The sequence below is a fragment of the Abrus precatorius genome, unplaced genomic scaffold (assembly GCF_003935025.1).
Source record: "Abrus precatorius isolate BTA unplaced genomic scaffold, Abrus_2018 Scaffold9, whole genome shotgun sequence".
NCBI lineage: Eukaryota > Viridiplantae > Streptophyta > Magnoliopsida > Fabales > Fabaceae > Abrus > Abrus precatorius.
This window is the reverse complement of record NW_020874439.1, coordinates 19,769,335-19,789,094: the sequence shown is the minus strand read 5'-3', so window position 1 is coordinate 19,789,094 and position 19,760 is coordinate 19,769,335. Positions and strand designations below refer to the sequence as shown.

The 19,760-nt window shown below is 32.8% G+C and overlaps 1 protein-coding gene across 1 annotated transcript; it reads right to left on the bottom strand.

Moving 5' to 3' along the window:
* Positions 1-10,144: 10,144 nt before the first annotated feature.
* On the bottom strand, positions 10,145-16,641 carry LOC113850948 (disease resistance protein RML1A-like). The gene is made up of 8 exons (XM_027481455.1): positions 16,612-16,641; positions 16,398-16,520; positions 15,407-15,493; positions 14,799-15,280; positions 13,502-14,600; positions 11,512-11,808; positions 11,261-11,416; positions 10,145-11,155 (listed from the first exon to the last, which is right to left on the bottom strand). The coding sequence occupies exons 1-8, from the start codon at positions 16,639-16,641 to the stop codon at positions 10,145-10,147; spliced, it is 3,285 nt and encodes a 1,094-aa protein (XP_027337256.1).
* Between the last annotated feature and the right edge of the window lie 3,119 nt (positions 16,642-19,760).

The following is a 19,760-nucleotide window of genomic DNA, read 5'->3' as shown; positions in this document are numbered from 1 at the left end:
CCGGTGAGACAAGATCGCAGACCTCCAAGGTTCCCTAAAGGACCTTACTCTGGTGCTAGTTAGTCTCAGTCCCGGGAGACTGCATCGCAAGGAGGTAGTAGTGGCGGTTCCAACTTTTCAAGGGGACCAATGAGATGTTTTCGATGCGAAGGACCTCACATTGTGAGGAATTGCCCACAACCATCATCAGTGTGTAGTATTTGAGGGAAGATGGGTCATTCTGCAAATACTTGCTGGTCTGCTCCTCAGAGAAGTGGAAGTGTGAGTGGGAGCAATAGGCCTGCATCCAGAGAAGTAGTGGGACAAAGCCGAATGTACAAGGCAAGGTGTTTGCCATGAGTGGGTCAAAGGCATCCAAGTCAGACGATCTTATTAGAGGTAAATGCATCATTAATGATAGACTCTGTGATGTCTTGTTTGATTTCGGTGCCACACATTCTTTTGTTTCTATGAATTGTGTGAATTGTCTTGGACTGCCAGTATCTTCTCTGGCATGTGATGTTCTTGTGTCTACTCCTACAGCTAAGCCTGTTGTAACCTCTTCTGTGTGCTTAGGCTGTTCTGTGATAATTCATGGTAGAAATTTATGTGTGGACTTAATCTATCTATCACTTTCTCAACTTAATGTTGTGTTGGGCATGGATTGGTTGTCATTCAATCTATTTTGTTAGATTGTCAGGAGAAAGCTTTAATCTTTGGTGATAATACACCGAAAGGTTCTAGACTCCTAAATGTGGGTGAAGCTAAGACTTTCATGCTGTTGTTTTCTACTGAGATTGATAAGGCCGTGAGAGTTGAGCATATTCCAGTGGTACAAGATTTTTTGGAAGTTTGTCCAGAGGATGTAATAGAACTGCCACCAAAAAGAGATATTGAATTCGCTATCAATTTGATTCTGGGAGCAAGCCCAGTATCTATCGCGCCATATCGAATGTCACTGATGGAGTTGGCAGAGGTGAAAAAGCAAATGGAAGATTTGTTGAAAAGGTAATTTGTAAGGCCAAGCGTGTCTCCATGGGGAGCTCTAGTGCTTTTGGTGAAAAAGAAGGATCGAAGCATGAGAATGTGCGTGGATTATCGTCAGCTGAATAAAGTAACGATCAAGAATAAGTATCCTATTCCTCGGATTGATGATCTGATGGATCAGCTACGGGGAGCTTCCATGTTTTCAAAGATCGATTTGTGATCAGGTTATCATCAAATCCGAGTGAAGAAGGAAGATATCTCCAAAATTGCTTTTAGGACCCGGTACGGTCATTACAAATATCTGGTGATCCCATTTGGAGTAACAAATGCCTCGGCGGTGTTCATGGACTATATGAACCGAATTTTTCATGAATTCTTAGATCGATTTGTTGTCATGTTTATTGACGATATTCTGATTTATTCCAAGAATCACGAGGAGCACGCTAAACACCTAAGAATCATTTTGCGAATACTGAACAAAAGGTAGCTTTATTAAAAGTTGGCAAAGTACGAATTCTGGCTTCCACAGATCCAATTTTTGGGACATGTTGTCTCAAAGGAAGGAATCATGGTCGACCCAGCAAAAGTAGAAGCAGTGGCTCAATGGTCGAGGCCTACAACTCCGATAGAGATAAGAAGTTTCCTTGGATTGGCTGGCTATTATAGAAAATTCATTGAGAAATTTTTTAAAATAGCGTTACCTCTAACGAAACTAACGAGGAAAGGAAGGGATTTCAAGTGGAATGAAGAATGCGAAGTTAGCTTCCAAAATTTGAAGGAAAGGTTAACTTCTACTCCAGTATTGATTTTGCCAGATCTGGAGCAAAAGTTCAAAGTGTACTATGATGCTTCAGGACAAGAACTTGGGTGTGTCCTAATGCAATCTGGGAGAATAGTCGCGTTTACTTTAAGACAACTTCGACCTCATGAAGTCAATTACCCTACCAATGATTTGGAATTAGAAGCAGTGGTATTCGCATTGAAAATTTAGAGACATTACCTATTTGGATCGAGATTTGAATTATTTAGCGATCACAAGAGTCTGAAATATCTGTTTGACTAGAAAGAGCTGAATATGAGGTAAAGAAGGTGGATAGAGTTTCTCAAAGATTATGACTTCACCCTGTCTTACCACCCAGGAAGGCAAATGTTGTAGCAGACACACTAAGCAGGAAATCCCTACACATTTCTGCCATGATGATAAAGGAATGAGATTTGATTGAAGAATTTAGAGATTTGAATTTGATGGTAGAAGTGAGACCCAAAAGTTTGTATTTAGGCACTTTGAAGATCAATAACGATTTCCTGATGCAAATCCAGAATGCTTAAATGAAAGATCAGTATCTGCAAGATAGGGTGCAACCAAATGATGATAGCAAAAGCTTAGACTTTTATCGTGATTCAAATGAACTTATCAGATTTAAGGGCAGAGTATGCATTCTCCAAAATGAAGAATTGAAACAGATGATATTGGAAGAGGTGCATAAGAGTAAGTTGAGCTTCCATCCTGGAGCATTGAAGATGTATCACGATTTGCAAAGAAATTTCTGGTGGTACGGCATGAAGAAAGAAATTGTTGAGTATGTTGCAAAGTGTTTAACGTGCCAAAAATCGAAAGCAGAACATCAGAGGGTACCAGGAGAATTACAACCGTTGGAGATTCCAGAATGGAAATAAGAAAGTATCTCTATGGACTTCGTATCTAGATTACCAAAAATAAAGAGAAATCATGATGCTATGTGGGTGATTGTAGACCGTCTAACCAAGACTGCACATTTTATTCCAATTAATATGAAGTATAAATTGGAGAAGTTGGCGGAGCTGTACATTACTGAGATAATCAAACTGCATGGAGTACCCTTGAGCATCGTATCAGATCGAGATCTAAGATTCACATCAAAATTTTGGAAAAGTCTGCAAGTGGCTTTGGGGACTAAGTTAAAGCTTAGCTCCTCATATCATCATCAAACAGACGGGCAGACGGAGTGTACTATCCAAACATTGGAAGACTTAGTACAAGCTTGCGTGATGGAGCAACAAGGAGCGTGGGATGAATGTCTACCTTTAGTAGAATTCACATATAATAATAATTATCAAGCAAGCATTGGCATGGCACCGTATGAAGTATTGTATGGGAGGAGATGTCAAATGCTGGTATGAAGCTGGAGAGACAATTTTGTATGCTCCTGATGTGGTACAAAGACAGAACAACCAAGTGAAGATGATCAGAGAGAAAATAAAGGTTGCCCAAGATAGACAGAAGAGTTACCATGATCAGGAAAGAAAGCCATTGAAATTCTAAGTCGGTGATCATGTATTTTTGAGAGTCTCACCCATTACTAGACTTGGTAGGGCGTTGAAATCCCGAAAGATATCTCCTAAATTCATCGGATCATTCGAAGTTTTGAGTAGAGTTGGTCCTGTAGCTTATCATATTGCCTTACCTCCAAATATGTCCAATCTGCATCTTGTATTTCATATGTTTTAATTGAGGATATACATTTTGGATCCCTCTCATGTAATTGAGCTTGACCCTGTCTGAGTTCAAGAAAATTTGTCATATGAGGTTATCCTTGTGAAGATTGTTGATCGACGAGTCAAGCAGCTAAGGGGTAAAGATATCTCATTGGTAAAGGTAATCTGGAATGCGAATGATGAAGGAGATGCTACTTGGGAGCCTGAGGACAGAATGAAGGAAGCCTATCCTCATCTTTTCCTGAATCAGTGAATTTTGGGGGCGAAATTCCTAAAAGGGTAAGAGTAGTGTAACATCCTGATTTCATTTTTCGGTAAATTATATTGTGATTAATGTTAAGTAGTATTGGAATGCAATTAGATGTGAGCTTAGAGGATTTTTGAGGAGTTTGAGTGAAGGAGATCTCGCTCAAACAAGGTAAATCTCGCCCAAGCGAGATTGAGCACGCAGGAATATGTTGCTATAGGGCTATCTTGTGACACCCAGGCACTAGGTGAAGGCGGGAAGTGATCGCTGGTGCAATGTGGCATGAAGAAGGAGCGGCTACCTAGCAGGCTTCCGACGGTATGGGGCACATGAATGAATTGAACTTACATCGGAATGAGAGGGGGATCCAGAGACTGTGTATACAGTTAATGATAGCTTAAAGAAATTGATTAGGACTACCTATACCAACAAAATGCATTTACTTTTTGGTGGCCTATCACTTAAGAACTCCAAAGTTAAGCGAGCTTAACTTGGAGCAATTATGGGATGGGTGACCTTTTGAAAAGTTCCTGGAAAGTATGCGAGTGAGGACAAAGCACACTGAAAGTCTCGTGTTGGTTTGTGGGGACAGTCATCAGTCCCGAATAAGTTGTCGGGCTATTACATATCTCACTCAAGGGAGCTGAAGATAAATACTATCCAACTGTCACCTCGCCCAGACAAGAGTGATCTCGCTTAAGCGAGTTGAGGATCTCGCCTAAGCGAGATGGGAGGCTCAAGCGAGAACTCATAGGAGCAATATCATGCTCTCTGGACATCATCTCGCTCAAGCGAGATGGAGCTCGCTCAACCGAGCATATTAGAAAAGAGGGGGCAAGACCACTGTCTGCATATCTTGCTCAGGTGAGATGCCCATCGCTCAAGCGAGATGACGTCGCTTAAGCGAGTTGTATCTCGCTCAAGAGAGAATGCGCGGGGCAGAGGGTATTTAAGAGATTTCTCCCATGAGAAATTCATTTGTTTTCTGAACTCACGTCCTTCTTTTAAGTTTTCTCTGAACTTTCTCATTCTTTTACTTAGATAAAAGCCTCAGAAACTCCATTTTCTCTTCATAATCAAGCTTGGACTTTAATTCTGATCGATTCTACGTAAGTTTCCTCGGGTTAAATTTGATTTTCTCTTATTGTTTTTCCTCTGTTGTTCTTATGGATATCTCTTGATATTCAGGAGAGCTTCTATCTGTGAACGATGATCCTTTTCAACATCTCTCCCTAAACTCATCTTCGAGGTAAGGAGAGCTCTATTTTATCTTTCTATTACAATATTTATGTTGTGCTCATAGAGAATTATTATGTGGATATTGTATAAGAATATGTGATTGAGATAGCTATTTTGTGAACATTGAAGGAAAAAGATGTTTACTTGGTTGTTTGGATTGATTGATTGCTTAGGCCAAACGACTGATATATGCGTTGTGTAATGAGTACTTATTGTGGGATATGATGAAAATTGCTGAATGATTGTGTTGTGATGTTATGAAATATATTGGAGTAAAATGATATGCTGAAATGATATTGGTATGAAAGATTTACTGTTGAAATTGTATCAATGAATATATGCGTGAAATGGATTGGAATGGACCTAGTCTGGAAGTGCTTTACTAAGCACAATCTTATAAGTGAGAAAGAGAATGATGCTAAGAATGACTCTAAGAGTCAGATAATGGATTGAATCTAATGTGAATTGTAACATCCTCGTTTTTGCTAAACGATTAATTTATTAATATAATTCTAAGTTAATATATAGTACTTGATTTTTTGGAAAAAATTGAGATAGAATTAGCATGAGATGCTTTAGACAAAATTGTTAGGTATATTTTTAAGAAATTTTTGGTAATTTTTAATTTTAAAATTTTTAAGTTTCAAAAAGTGTTAATTTGTGTTGGTTAAAATTGTTGTATAAAGTTAAAAATAATATTTTATTTTGAAAATAATAATAATAATAGTAAAAATTATAAAAATTTATGTTTTATTTATAAATATTATTTGGAATATAAAAATAAATTTTTTTTGTATTTAATGAGCATTTTTAGATTTTCTAGTTAATTTTAAGTAAATTAGTTATATGCTCAAGCAGAAATTGCGTGTAAAAATTTTAGACATCAATTAAAGGATCAATAGTGTCAAAAATTATTTTATAATTATGTTTAATATATTTCATGATTATTTTTAAATTTTAGGATTTTTATCTAATTATTTCAATTAATTACTAAAGAATTAGTAAAAATTCTAATATTATATTATTATTTTTACTATTTAAGATAAGGATTAGTCTCTAAAGCTTCCCATTTCTTCCTTTCACTTCCGTAAGCCCCATTTTCTTTCTTCCAAGGAGCTTTGATCATCTTTGGTCTTAATCTCTTAAATTTCCAAGTAAGTTCATTAAATTTTTATTATATTTCATCTATTTTCATCATTTTGAACACTTTGAACCGATTAATTTTTTATTTTCTCCCTCTTTTTGGGTGCTGGAACAGTGGCATGAGGGTGAGATTTTATCCAAAAATTTTGTTTCTAAATTATGTTTTAATTAGCTTAATCTTTCTATATTTTATAATAAATAATTTTGGTGCTTTTTGTTTTGTTAAAAATACATTTGGGGGTTTAAAACCCTTGGTCTAGAGGTGCTGTCCCAAGAGTGTTATGAAGGAAAAATAATTATTTTTAATCACCTTTAGGCTTATAGTATTCCATTTAAATCATAGAAAACAATTGTAAGACCCGTAAGCCATTTTTGCGAAGATTAGAAAATGATAGTTTCAACTCACTAGTAGTGGGTTGGGTGATTAATGCCTCTTAACATTGATCATGATTATGTGTGATTATTTGGTTAGGATTGTGGTTTGAGAAGTGGTGGAAAGAAGTCATTGGTGAGAAAAAAATCGGTATACACTTCAAGGTAAGGGGGGACATATCTATTTTCACGGGTATAGTAGAAAAACGTTGAGAAATGGGTGTTTTATTCTTTGCTATGTATATATGAATTATTTGAAGAAATTTATAATTATTTCTATACTTAGTGTACAATTGTTTGATATTCCTTTTTGAAATTGATTTTATGTGTGATAATAATTCTATGATAATTGTTTGTTGAATTCAGTATAAATAATTGATTACCTAAAATACTTGAGGAATGAACTATCATTCATGTGGAGTGAGCATATAGAAGGTCTGTTGAAAGTTGAAAAGAATTGGAGAATTGCGAAATAAAGATAAAAAAAAAATCTTCTTTAATTTCAAGTGGTTTGATCAAAATTTATTTAATAGTTTTTATATATTTAAAATATACCTATATACATATTTAAATAATTTAAAGGATTTTAATTCATTTTAAAGTATTATTTTAAATGGGTATTTTGAAATGTGGTGATAATTGGAAAAAGGTATTTGAGAGCCATTGAAATGAAAGAAAAGTTGTGAAATGTGGTGGTGGTGAGACTCTGTTTAAAATTCGAAGTGTATTGGAATTTTCTGGCTGTTTTGCATAGAGAAGAAAATTTAGAAATATCTGAATTATAGAGGAAACTCTGCCAAATTGTCAATGGAATTTGAAACATATGTTGTTGATTAAAAAGAAATGTTTAATACCTAATTAAAAGACTGAAATTAGGTTCATGCATCATAAGCATGTAATGATGATGGTGTTGGATGGGAAGTATACGAAATCTAGGGGAGACTCCAGGTTAGTCTTGGGAATAGTTGGGTGTGATTGAGCCAGGCAAAGGCCAGGGCTCGCAACCCTGTGCTGTCGGTTCTCACTGCAAAACTGGACTATCCTGACAGAACCTGATGGATTATCAAAATCAATTGAGCTATATCTTTGAAACTATCTAATGAGATGGTTATGACCAAGAATGATTGGTGACAGTAAACTCCTGATCCTTCCCAGAAAGAAAGAAAGAGAAAAAAAGAAAAAAAATGGTTTGGGCCCACATGCATGTGTCAGTATAGCAATTAACTAGGTGATGCACAGAATCATACATGGCATGTACATTGTGTGTTGAGTTGTTGCTAATTGCTATAATGATTGTAAATATCTTGACGTGTTTTCTACTGTACTTTGGTTGAAATGGGTTTGTCTCACCCTTTTAGTTGCTATGTGTGTTGTATGTGAATATGTTTAGTAGGTGAGGACACAAATGGCCCGACCACCATACTAGTTCAGCGTCACGGTCAGATATGATCCTGAAAGAAGATAGGTGTACGATTGGGAACGACAACAGTTCACCCATACTGGCACTATTACCTTTTTATTAGATAGAAATGGGCTAGGCCCACGGGCATACCCCATCCCCATCAGGGTACCCATGAGACTCACTTTTCCATTTACTCCTAGAGTACTGTTAACTTTTGGAGGAAATGGTATTTTTGATAATCATGGGTCTAGGGGGAAAGCTTGTGAGGTCATTTTTGTTGTTGTTATCTCTGATATCGTGACCCCACTTTATTTTGTATATAACTCAGCTATGTGTATATGTTTATATGACTGAATGACTGTATATTTTGACAGATGATTGCTATATACGTATTTGGATAACTGATGCAGATGGTGTATTTAGTTTCTATTAATGTGAACAAATGTAAACTCATACATGTGGCTTTCTTACTGCTTGGATTATTTTAATATTATATTTATATTGATGGCATAATAAGTAGTAAGGGTGTCACATGAATAGTTACAGAGATACACCGGGGTATAGAGTTCGAAGACGATGAGAATTTTGGGGAAACGTAGGGTGGTGAGCGACATTCGCCTATGTGTACACACTCTTTCTGAGAGCAAATGCGTCACATAGCCTCACACTTATTTCCTGACTAGACTGCTGACTATGCCTTTATTAAGAAGTGCTAGAGGCATCGATATCTGTGATGACAGTGCACTGGGAGTGCATGTTGGAATAAGAGAGATGAAAGTGGACAATAAATTGTTGAATGTTATGTATGATGTGAATGTATTGTATTCATGCTATAGAGTATAATCGTATGATAAATGTTTGTAAAGAATAGAATAGATGCTCATCCTTATTAATGTTTTCAGGAAACCATGATGACAGAGCCTCAGGAAAGAGTTAGACTTGTAGATAGTTCAGTAGACTTTAGGTTAAATTATGTATTCAATGAATACCAAAGAGTATGTTATTTTAAACCTAGGCTTTTTGTTATGATAGAGATGGATTACTCTTATAGTATTTCTTTTGACTTTCCTAGGAGTAGAATACACCAGACTTTGTGTATATACCTGTATAAAAGTACTGTTAGAACCCTAGCAGCCTTCACTTACCTTTTCACTTATCATGACCATGACCATCTCGAAAGACTGACCTGATGGACCTTCAGCAAGTGACTGACATTGAGGTCAGAGTTGATTCGGGTGATGACTATCTGGGTTCAGATAATGATTTAAACTCAGAGGATCTGGTTGAGATAGAAAGTTGGCACGGAATTGATGAATAGGACCAGTCTTCAGTACGGGATTTTGAGTTGAGGCTGCTCTGGGACTTATCGTAATTTTGGTGATGTAAATATTATTTTTTTAAGTTTCGTATATTCTGACAAACAATTTGTAAATTATTGTATTTTATCTATAGAATGTATATACAGTCTTTTAATTTATGGATCTTAATTATATTTAATACAACATTTAGAATTTTGTTGTACCAGTAATATTCATATGAATGAGAATATTTGTATAAGTACTACAAAACAAAAAAATTTCAGTAATTAGCTATAATCATGCCTATTATATTCGAATTTCCTATTTTACATCAAGTAATGAAGTATGAAATATACATTGTACGGATTTTGAGATAAGAATGTTACATGAAAGAAGTAATTATATTAATTTTATTGGATAATATTTAAGTATGAGATGTTTACTTTGAGATTTTTATCATTGAAATCAATACATTTAGTTTGTGTATGAGAATGATTTTTTATAACATATTTTTTAAAAAAAAGTTGTTATAATCTCATAACTTTTAAAGAAAATAACAGTCTTAGTGATTTATTTATTAATTTTAGATAATCAAATAATAAAGTTACATGCTACTAAGAATATAAATTCATCTTAGTAGAAAATCTATTGGTGGGTGTCATTTTCTTTTTCACTTTTGTTATATTTTGGACTTTTTGCATTTGTTAATGAGATAGGAAGATGCTAAGCATGAGGGAATCCCAGTTTTTTCAATATAAATCAATGCTTTTATTCGAAGGAAATTCAAATATGTATTTCTGAGTAAAAAAGAGTAGCCTCCTACAACTGAGGAAAAAGTAAATTCTAAACTGACATGTCTCTTGACATTGGCAAAGAAGGTTATATAGGGTTCATTAAAACATTAATTAAGTCTAGAGGATAATTTCAATCATTTAAATCATGTCAATAAATAACTTGAATGTTAATCAAACAGAGAGTACTTACATCATATATAAATTTTGTCTAAATCAAATTTTTCATCTTCAATTGAAGGACAGAAATACATAAGAAGATGCTAAGCATAAGGGAATCCCAGTTGTTTTCAATATAAATCAATTCTCTTATTCGAATGAAATTCAAATATGTGGAGCCGTTTATTTTGCTTACTCCAATCCCTTTTATTGCCACCTCTGGTCTATATCTGGATTCACTGGATTTCATCCTTGTTGTAACCTTTATTTGAAACCTTTTCTGATATTCGGCTCTGCTCAATAGGTAGTCAGAAAATTGTTGATTGTACATCACACACACATGATCTAATGCAATTTTGGCACATGGCCTTGTCATGTGCATTTCAAAATTTTCCTTTTTACCTTCACCATCACCATCACTAACTGTGACATCTATTATCAATATCTCACCATATTCTGAGTCCTTGCCAATGATGAAGCAGAAAATGAAGCCCAACATAGATGGAATTTGAGCAGCAGGGAGATCAATAACTATATAATCGTTTTTTGTCTTATACTCTAACCACTCTGGAACATTGCTTCCCGGATACACATACATTGATTGATTATAATCACTGTAATTATCGTGATCATGTTTTGATGGGAATATATGCAGGCAAGCAAATTTCCTTATGTTTCTAGATGCACTTAACCCAATAGCAATGAGAGAAGCTTCATCCAAGTTAAAGCAATTCCAAAACTCAGCCCTTTTCCTATTTTCGTTAAATCGTTCAGTAGGTGTTGAAGGGAACAATACAGTCTTCAATGATGTGCATTCTTCAACAAGTAGGATTTCAATGGATGGGGGAAGCTCTGGTAGAGTTTGAAGCTCGTAACAACGTCTTAGATCTAGATATCGCAGTCTTGTAAGATCCTTAATGCATGAAGGTAAGCTTTGAATGTCACTATAACCTACAACTAAGGTTTCCATCTTGCTTTGGAGTCCAAGAGATGAGGGCAATGCATTGATGCTTGTACCTGTTAAACGTAGTTCCATCATGTTCTCTGATGTCACTGAGAATTCCTTTAGATATTTGCAGAAATCAAGATTAAGACAATTGAGGGAGCTTAAATGGGTATTGCTTGTAAGTCTGGTAAGGAAAAAGCAAAAGCTTAGATCCAATGACACAAGCTTGTTGAGAGAGAAAATTGAGGGATGTACACTAGTCAATTGAACACACCAACTGCAATTCAGTACTTCAAGATTTGTTGCTTTTGAAAAATCTGGCAGCTCCTTGAGGAATTCACAATTGCAGAGTTTAACAATTTTCAAATTCTCTAGATTCTGTAACAAAATAACACAAATGGAGACCACACATGAGCTTCAGTTGTTAATTTGTATTTCTTAAGAGAATATTTATTTTAGGAAGACGTGTTTACCTGCACTCCATTCCAAAGCTTTTCCACTTTACTATAAGATAAGTCCAATATAACAAGATTTTTGGCAGAAAAATTCTCTGGCAGGGATTTCAGAGGATAATGCGTCCAATTTAGATATCGTAGATTATTTGACAAAGATTGAAGCCCTTGAGGAAAAATATCCAACCAATCTTGATCATATTCTCCATGAAAATCTAAAAATTGGAGATTAGTCATCTTCTCAAATACAGTTGGATTTAACTTCAACTTTCTAACTGCTGACAAGTCTATCCTCATGCTTTTAATGGCCTCATTTCCCTGCCATGAAAGAAGATGAAAAACTTATTAAAAGCCACATTTTCCACTATAAAGCCAAATGTTATTATCGATATAAAAGATGCTTATATTTGTGGTTATTATGGTTTTGATGCCTCTAAAATTTAAATTTTGGTTTGTGCCCTTTGTTTTTCAAAGGTTGAAAATTTTTGTCCCATTTATTATTATCATATATTGATCAAGTGCTACCATGTCAAAAGGATTGGCATCTCACTTTTGCCATCTGTCTCATGTAATTTATAAGGAAAATCAGAAAGAGCATGTTCTTGATCTTTTGGAGAGTAAAATGTATTCGTTAGTTACAATGAATGATCAGGCTATGACATATATAGGGTGATTCTGATAATAAACATGACTACTAACAGGCCATTACTAACTTAACTAACTCACCATAGAAAGTAATCTAATTGGCTATACTGATATACATGTAATTAACTGAGAGTTTAATTATTTTCCAGTATAATTTATTTGAATATGATAATTTTAATTTTAGTCTCTCCAAGCTTTGTGTTTTGGTTTGTGTCCCTTCTTTTGATCCTTATCCATACTCTCCTAGTCCCCTCCTTATCTTTCCTACAGATATTCACATTTCACCCGCCTCTTCATGAATCAAAAGATAGTGTTAGAGTTCACGATGGATCCACCATTGTCATTTGAATTGGGCTCCAGCTTATAATTAGTATGTCTGTTATTGGGGAATCTTATTAAGCCTTAAGCCTCACTCAACTCCAAAAATTATCTCATAAAGTAAGAATTATCTTAACCTTAATGAGTTCTATTTAAGTCATAGCTCTTGTTACCTGGGGAAATCTGAGGCCAAGTTAATTGCACTAGGAAGGACTTGAGTCTAACTTAACTCTGCTGTGTTTGGATTAGGTATTTTAAAATTATTACAATTTATGTATTTAGATAGTAAGAAAAAGTAATTTTAAAATATTACAAAATTTTAAATAGATAATTTTTATGTAAAAAACAAAAAATCAAATGACTTTTTTTTAGAGAATGTAAAAAGCTCTTTATTATGCACAACTTTTTGTATTTATCATTCATAACTTCTGTTATACTTAACTCTCACTCTAAGCATCTTTATTGTTTTCAAATTTTATATAATTTTAAAATTCTTCATCCAAACACAAAAGTAAAAATTAACTCGTACTTGCGTGAACCTTTGTAAGTTCAACCTAAGATATATTAGTAGTCAATATGATATTTCAACAGGAAATTTGAAAAGGCCTAGTTCCATTTACATTCACGAAAAGGCATAAAGAATTTTGGAAAGATATAGGGAAAATATGAAGATAAGGAGAGTAAGGATATGGTAGGGACCAAAAGTACTTACTTTAAAAAAATTAAGGGATACAATCCAAAACCTAAATGCTAGAGAAACAAATTAACACCAAAATTCGGTATCTTTAAGTGGATGAGATGTGTGGGAAATAATAAGACTACTGTCATTAATGGAGTTAAATGTAATTACAGAAAATAACAATTTATTGGATGTTTAAAGTTAAAAGGCTAAAATAAAATAGAAAATAAAAGGACCAAACCAAATAATAATAAAGTTAAATGTATTGACACAAACCTCAAAACTAAATATTTTGAACGAAAAAGAGAAAAAATTATATTTAGAAGAACTAAGAACATATTTAGCCTGATATTTAATTTAGACTTTTACCTTGTTATTATTCAAAACTTCATAAATGTCATCAGGATCCCACAATCGACTGCAGCTTCCAGGGTCTTCACTAGATTCTTGGCGAACAATTTCCCAACCCATTTCTTGTACAGAATCATGCATTGATATAACCTTATCTTCTGAAATAGTAATAAGAGCTTTATCTAGCAAACTTACTAACCCAACAGCTATTGAGTTATCATTGTCATGATCATTTGATAAAGTTATTATGGAAACCAAATCCAAATCCAGTCCAACAAAGAAACATGCAAGATCTAAAAATATCACTTGCTCTTCGTGATTTAGGTCATCATAGCATAGTCTCAATACATCATGAACTTTTTTACTTGGCATGTTTTCCAGTTTGTCTAGATAAATTTTCCATGCTTTCTTATCTTTCCCACGAAAGAGACTACCCAAAACCTTAAGAACTAATGGAATGCCTTTCACATAATTAACCACCTCCTTCAATAACTCATAATACTCCATTTCAAAATGACTTTGGTTAAAGGCATTAAAATTGAAAAGCTGAAGTGCTTCACTGTAGCTCAATAGCCCAACCTCATATATATCATCCACTTTGATAGTGGAAAGTACTTGCTGATCTCTAGTTGTTATAATTACTCTACTACCTGCTCCAAACCAATCAACTTTTCCAAATAATATTTTTAATAGATTTGTATCATTCACATCATCAAGAACAATAAGAACCTTCATACACCCAATCCTTTTCTTATAATTTAACAATTCATTTTGAGTGTTAATCTTCACATCTTCTGCCAATAATGCAGAAAAAAGTCTTTCCATAAGAGAAATTGTTCCATGTCTTCCCAATTCTTCCCGTACCTTTGCAAGGAAACAACAACCTTCATAATTAGAACATTGTTGGTTAAATACTTCTTCAACAATAGTTGTCTTGCCAATACCGCCCACTCCCCAAATTCCAATAATTCGAACATCTTTTGACTCTTGGCATAACAATGATTCTAAGTGTGCAATTGGTTTGCAAATTCCAACAAGTCCTTTTGAATTGATTGGGTGCTTATTCAACCTCAACAACAATAGATTAACGATTTCTTCAAGTAGCTCAGCGTCATTCCTATACAAAAGAAAAATAGTGCGTGAGAGAGAGAGAGAGAGAGAGAGAGAGAGATCATGAATGTGTTTAAATTTAAACTCAAAGTCTTAAAGCTTTAGGTTAACAAAACTCTTAAAACAATCTAGAAAATAAAAGTGATCTCATTTTATTATTTAAGCAACCAGATAAGAACATTTAAAGGGAGAAAAAATAGCTCACTGAAAATCTGATGACTTAATTCCAGATAAATCAGTAGATTCGTTCAAAGCATGTCTCCATATTTGAACCCTGGACATATTGTACATTTTTTCATGTTCAGCAAATGCATTTTCATAACTCTTTTTTTGATGCTCTACGTCTTTGGGGTCTACTTGGTAAAAAATAGGTACCACAGTTTGTCCATATTTCTCTTTGCACTCAATTATTTTCACAAGTTCTTCCAAACATGTGGACGAAGAAGCATAGTCTTCTGAGAATATGATCAATGAAATGGATGATCCTTCAATTGCTTCAAGAAGTGACGGTGATATATGTTCTCCCCTCTCAACTGTATCATCTACAAAGGCATTTATTTGCTTTTGACAAAAAGCGTCAATCAAAAGGCTAAGAAAGCCATGGTAGATTTCCTTGCCCCTAAAGCTAACGAAAACATCATACTTTATTTGAGGAGCATTGTTAGATGTTGACTTTGCTGCTACCCCCTATAATTTAAAAAAAATAAAATTAGAGTTTGCATAAAAACATCACAACAAAATCATTCAAAGGGAAGTGCTAGTCATCAGCAATATAAGTTGTAGATCCAAATAAAATCGTATATGTGACTCAACAATCACCTTTGCCACGATTTTATTTACAGTTTCTCTCTTTTTAATTCCTACAGTAGCGAACAAGTTCAATGGTGGCTTTGAAATTCTCTGAAAAAAAAAGGATTGTTAAAGTTAGAAAGGATTGAAGAAGAAAAGTAAATTACAGAAATTAAGAAAATTGATTAAGTAGATGTCACTCATATAATGGACAACAGCACAAGAACATTCCTAAGAACAAAACTTATGTAGTTCTATTTAAAGTTCTAACATGTAACAAACCATTCTTCTAGGAATTTAATTTTGAAATATTGTCATAATAAATATTTGTACACTGTGAGTTAATTACCAAATACCATGAATATATCTTATAGAATAACTATTACAAATTAAATAAATGTTTCTCAATGATTGCTTTAAAAAATTTCTCTATGTAGAAATTATTGAGAATTTAAAAGTATTTTTTTCTTGACGATAAACAAGACACAACAAGTAAGTGAATATGAAAACAACCGAACTTCCCAATTTTTGTTATTCTTTACTTGTGTAAACTGAGATTGATCATGTTCTGATATCTTTGAAAATCAATTCTTATAAAGGAGTGCTAGTAGTACAATTTTTAATACACATATTTTAACACCAATTTATGAATTAAAATTTATGAAATAATAATGCATGAAACTCGTTAATAAAGAGTAAGACCTATTTGGTTTTGTGATTCCTAAAAGCTTTCAATTAATAGTATTGCATTGAAAAGTGTATTACTAGCATTTCTCTAATTTTTATGCTCTATTTTTTACAATGGAAGTCAGTAGACAGTATGCAAAGTTGAAGTGTTTGTACACATTAGTTTTCTGATTCAAAATTAAAATCCAAATAACAAACTTCAGGTAGACAAAAAAAAAATCACGAGTGGATTGTACAGTTGACATGTTTTAACTTGAAGATTAAGACTAGAATTATAAGAGTCTTAGCTGAGTTTCTAAACTATAAATGAATAACTAGAATTTATCACACATCTCACACATACATTATTTATGCCAGAGTTCCATAAGGATCGCATTTCCAGTTTAGATGCTCTAGCAGCAATTCTTTCAGGCAATAACTGATGATCATTTGCAGAAGCCCAAAATTGTCTCTAGGGAAATGGAAACAGGAAGAGTGCTAATTCAGTAGTTGTAATTTACAAGTCATATAAAAACGGATTACTTTACCCAGAAAAGACAAACCTTGTGTGCAATGAATTTTGTATCCGGCATTGTGTAATGCCAGATGATGCTTAAAAGTGATTTCAAGTAATAAAAAATCTCAAATTTCAGATATAAAGGTAAGTGTTTAGGTGCTACCATGACCTAGAAGTGGAACTCCAATCCAACATATACGTCATCTAGTTTCTATCAGCTAATTACTTTTTAGTATTATACAGCAATTTCTACAGAAAAGAATGGTGTGGTAGGCATAAGATGTTAGGAACAAGAAGAGGAAAAAACATAATGTCTTTTTTTCTAAAGCTCAGTGCATGTTTGGAGAATGATTATTTCTTTACGAAATAATCACTAATTTTCTAAAAAATTTATATCTTATGAAACTAGTAAAATAAACAATTACGTTTTCAAATTAACCTGAACCAACCAGTCTATTCTTTCAGCAAAGTAATTCCTTATATGCCCTATTTTTAAGAATTAGTGTTTAGATTTATGGAGTAGTAACAATTATAAATACTCGAGCAATTTCACAATTACAACTCAATTGGGAAATAGCAAGACAGAAGGAAATACAGCATATTTTATTGGAGAAGCCCCAGCGTAAGAATATGCCATGGATTGGAGAGCACTATGGATCTTCATCTACAAATTTGAATACCCCAGTAACTGGAAACAAATAGAAAGAGAGAAAACTAAGGGGAAGATCAATTTTTTATTTTTAATAAACAGAACTCTAAATCTACAAAATTAAAAATAGTGTTGACCCAAAGGAGATAAATTGAGGAGGATATTATATAAACAACCAATTTTTCTACTTGATCAGATCTATTGCCATTTCATTCTTCTTGTCCTTGTTTTCCACCTTATGATCTTTGGCAAAAAATGAATGAATGACGAAGCACTGTAAAGCAATTACTTACCTTGATTGATTTTACCAAATTGATGTTTGTGATGGCTAGGAATCAGATTCAACTCCTGCTAATATATGTTAAAGAAATAATCTACTTGAACTACAGTTTAGTAGGAAGAGGAAGTAATTTCCTTGAGTATCACAAAACAGAAGGAAGAGACAATCTAATTTGGCTTTTTTAGGGGGGCTATTCGGCATGTATTTTTTTATAAAAGAGAATTTTATTTGAGTTGAAATCAAACATATAAATATTTCATATAAAAAACTCGACCTCAAAACCTGTTTAAAAGGAATCAAACACATATCACTCAGATCATAGTTATTTCACTAAGCAGTCAAAACGTGTGACCGCACACATTCACACACACCCACATAACACTGTATTTGTAATTTTGTACATAGGTTTCTGTCTCTATTAACTAAACAAATATTAAAGTTGCCTATATATAAACATAGAATAAGGAAACGCCAACTCATCAAACACTAACGGTTGGATTCATCTGTATCGAAGGTCAAACTTGGCAATTTGGCAACAACCGGACTTTGACTAACATTTCGATTGGTGTTATGCAACACTAATTCATTAAGAATTACAATAATAAATTATTGTTCTTGTATTTAGCTACTAAAATTTTAAGACCAAGACTTGAAACAAAATTAAAATAACTGTTGGTTAGACACACTGATATTGAAAGGATAACAAGAATATTGATCTTTCCGAAGTAAATGCACACCATAAAAGTTAGGCGGATCAAATTGCTAGATTTGTTTTATTTCCCTTTTTTTTTTATAAACACAAAAGTTTCATTAATTAAGCAGTAGAGGTGCTTAGTTCATATCTACAAGTATTAAGTACCATATAATAAGTCTCGCACATCAACCAAAAACAAATAATTTCTCCTATACCTAACTTTCTCCTATGTAATAAGAAAGAAAGTATGCTCTCAAGTAATAGTTGTTTGTCATCGTGCAAACAAGAGCAACTCCATGGTAAGAAAAATAAAATAATTACAAAATATTTAAATGTTTTTGCTTCATTAATTTTTTATTTTAAATTAATAAATAAATGTAAAATTAACTACACTATAACATTAATGTAATATAGAAAAATATTATTGATATAATAAATTAAAACATATACTTATATATTACATATAAATTGATAAATTAACTAATAATTTAATTTTTTATTTATATATTTTTTATTTATGTAAAAAATTACAAATTATTGAATTTCAAATGTATGTTAATAACTATATTTTTTAATAAAAAATTCATTTACATCTATGTCAAATTCGTTAAAAATAATTATTTAAAATTCTATGTATCTATATTTAGATGTGTGTTGTGGTATCCTAAAATTTTTTATGAGTACCATACCCAAAAAATTTATAAAAAAAAAAAATGAAACATGTGACAAGTTACAAAATATATATTGTTATATATAATTTATTTAAAATTATATTATTTATATTATTTGTTACATGGTCCTATTATATATATATATATATATATTGAATTTTTTATTTTATTTCCTTATCATTTTTCTATAATTTTTTACTTTTGAATAAAATATAATTCATATTTAAGCACTTTCTATTTATTATAAATAAAAAAGATTATAACATAAGAAATTAATATAATAATTAAATATTAACAATAATAGAATTAAGAATATAAAAATTAAATTAATATTATTATTTTATTTTTAAATTTTAGTATTTTTAGTTTTGATTGTGTTTTAATCTTGTTTAAAGATTTTGCTACTCTTCAGCTTGTTCAAACAAATATAATAATTTATCTTATATTTATATTCAAAGTAATCATAGATAATAATAAAATAAAAGTTCAACGATATAGCAAAGTTTTACAATCAATAACAACAATCTAATAACATTACATCACCAAACTAAATCAAATTGCAATATCCAATGAATTAGCATCAAATCTTCAAAATGGTCTCGTCTTCTTCTTGAAACTCAAGTACCTTGAAAAAAATAAAAGATGATACAACGATGGAGGAGAAAATACAAATGAAAGCGACAAATGGAGGAAGAAGATGAACAACAAATAGAGGTAGACAACAACGAGATCTAAGAAAAAAGATGAAGATGAACAGCGAATGGAGGTGGACAACGATAGCAAGATCCGATGAAGAAGACGAATAGTGACAACAGCTTTAGCTCAGAGGTATATGGTTGTGCTAGATTTGTGATGTAGTGAGTACAATCAATGAAATTTTTTATTATAAATTTGTAGACCA

Coding starts and splice junctions, on each gene's coding strand:
- LOC113850948 (XM_027481455.1), bottom strand. CDS start 16,641: ATGCCGGATACAAAATTCATTGCACACAAG. Junction 15,494..16,397: donor ATAATGTATGTGTGAGATGT/GTGATAAATTCT, acceptor TTTTTTTTTCAG/AGAATTTCAAAGCCACCATT. Junction 11,417..11,511: donor AGCTTTGGAATGGAGTGCAG/GTAAACACGTCT, acceptor ATTTTGTTACAG/AATCTAGAGAATTTGAAAAT.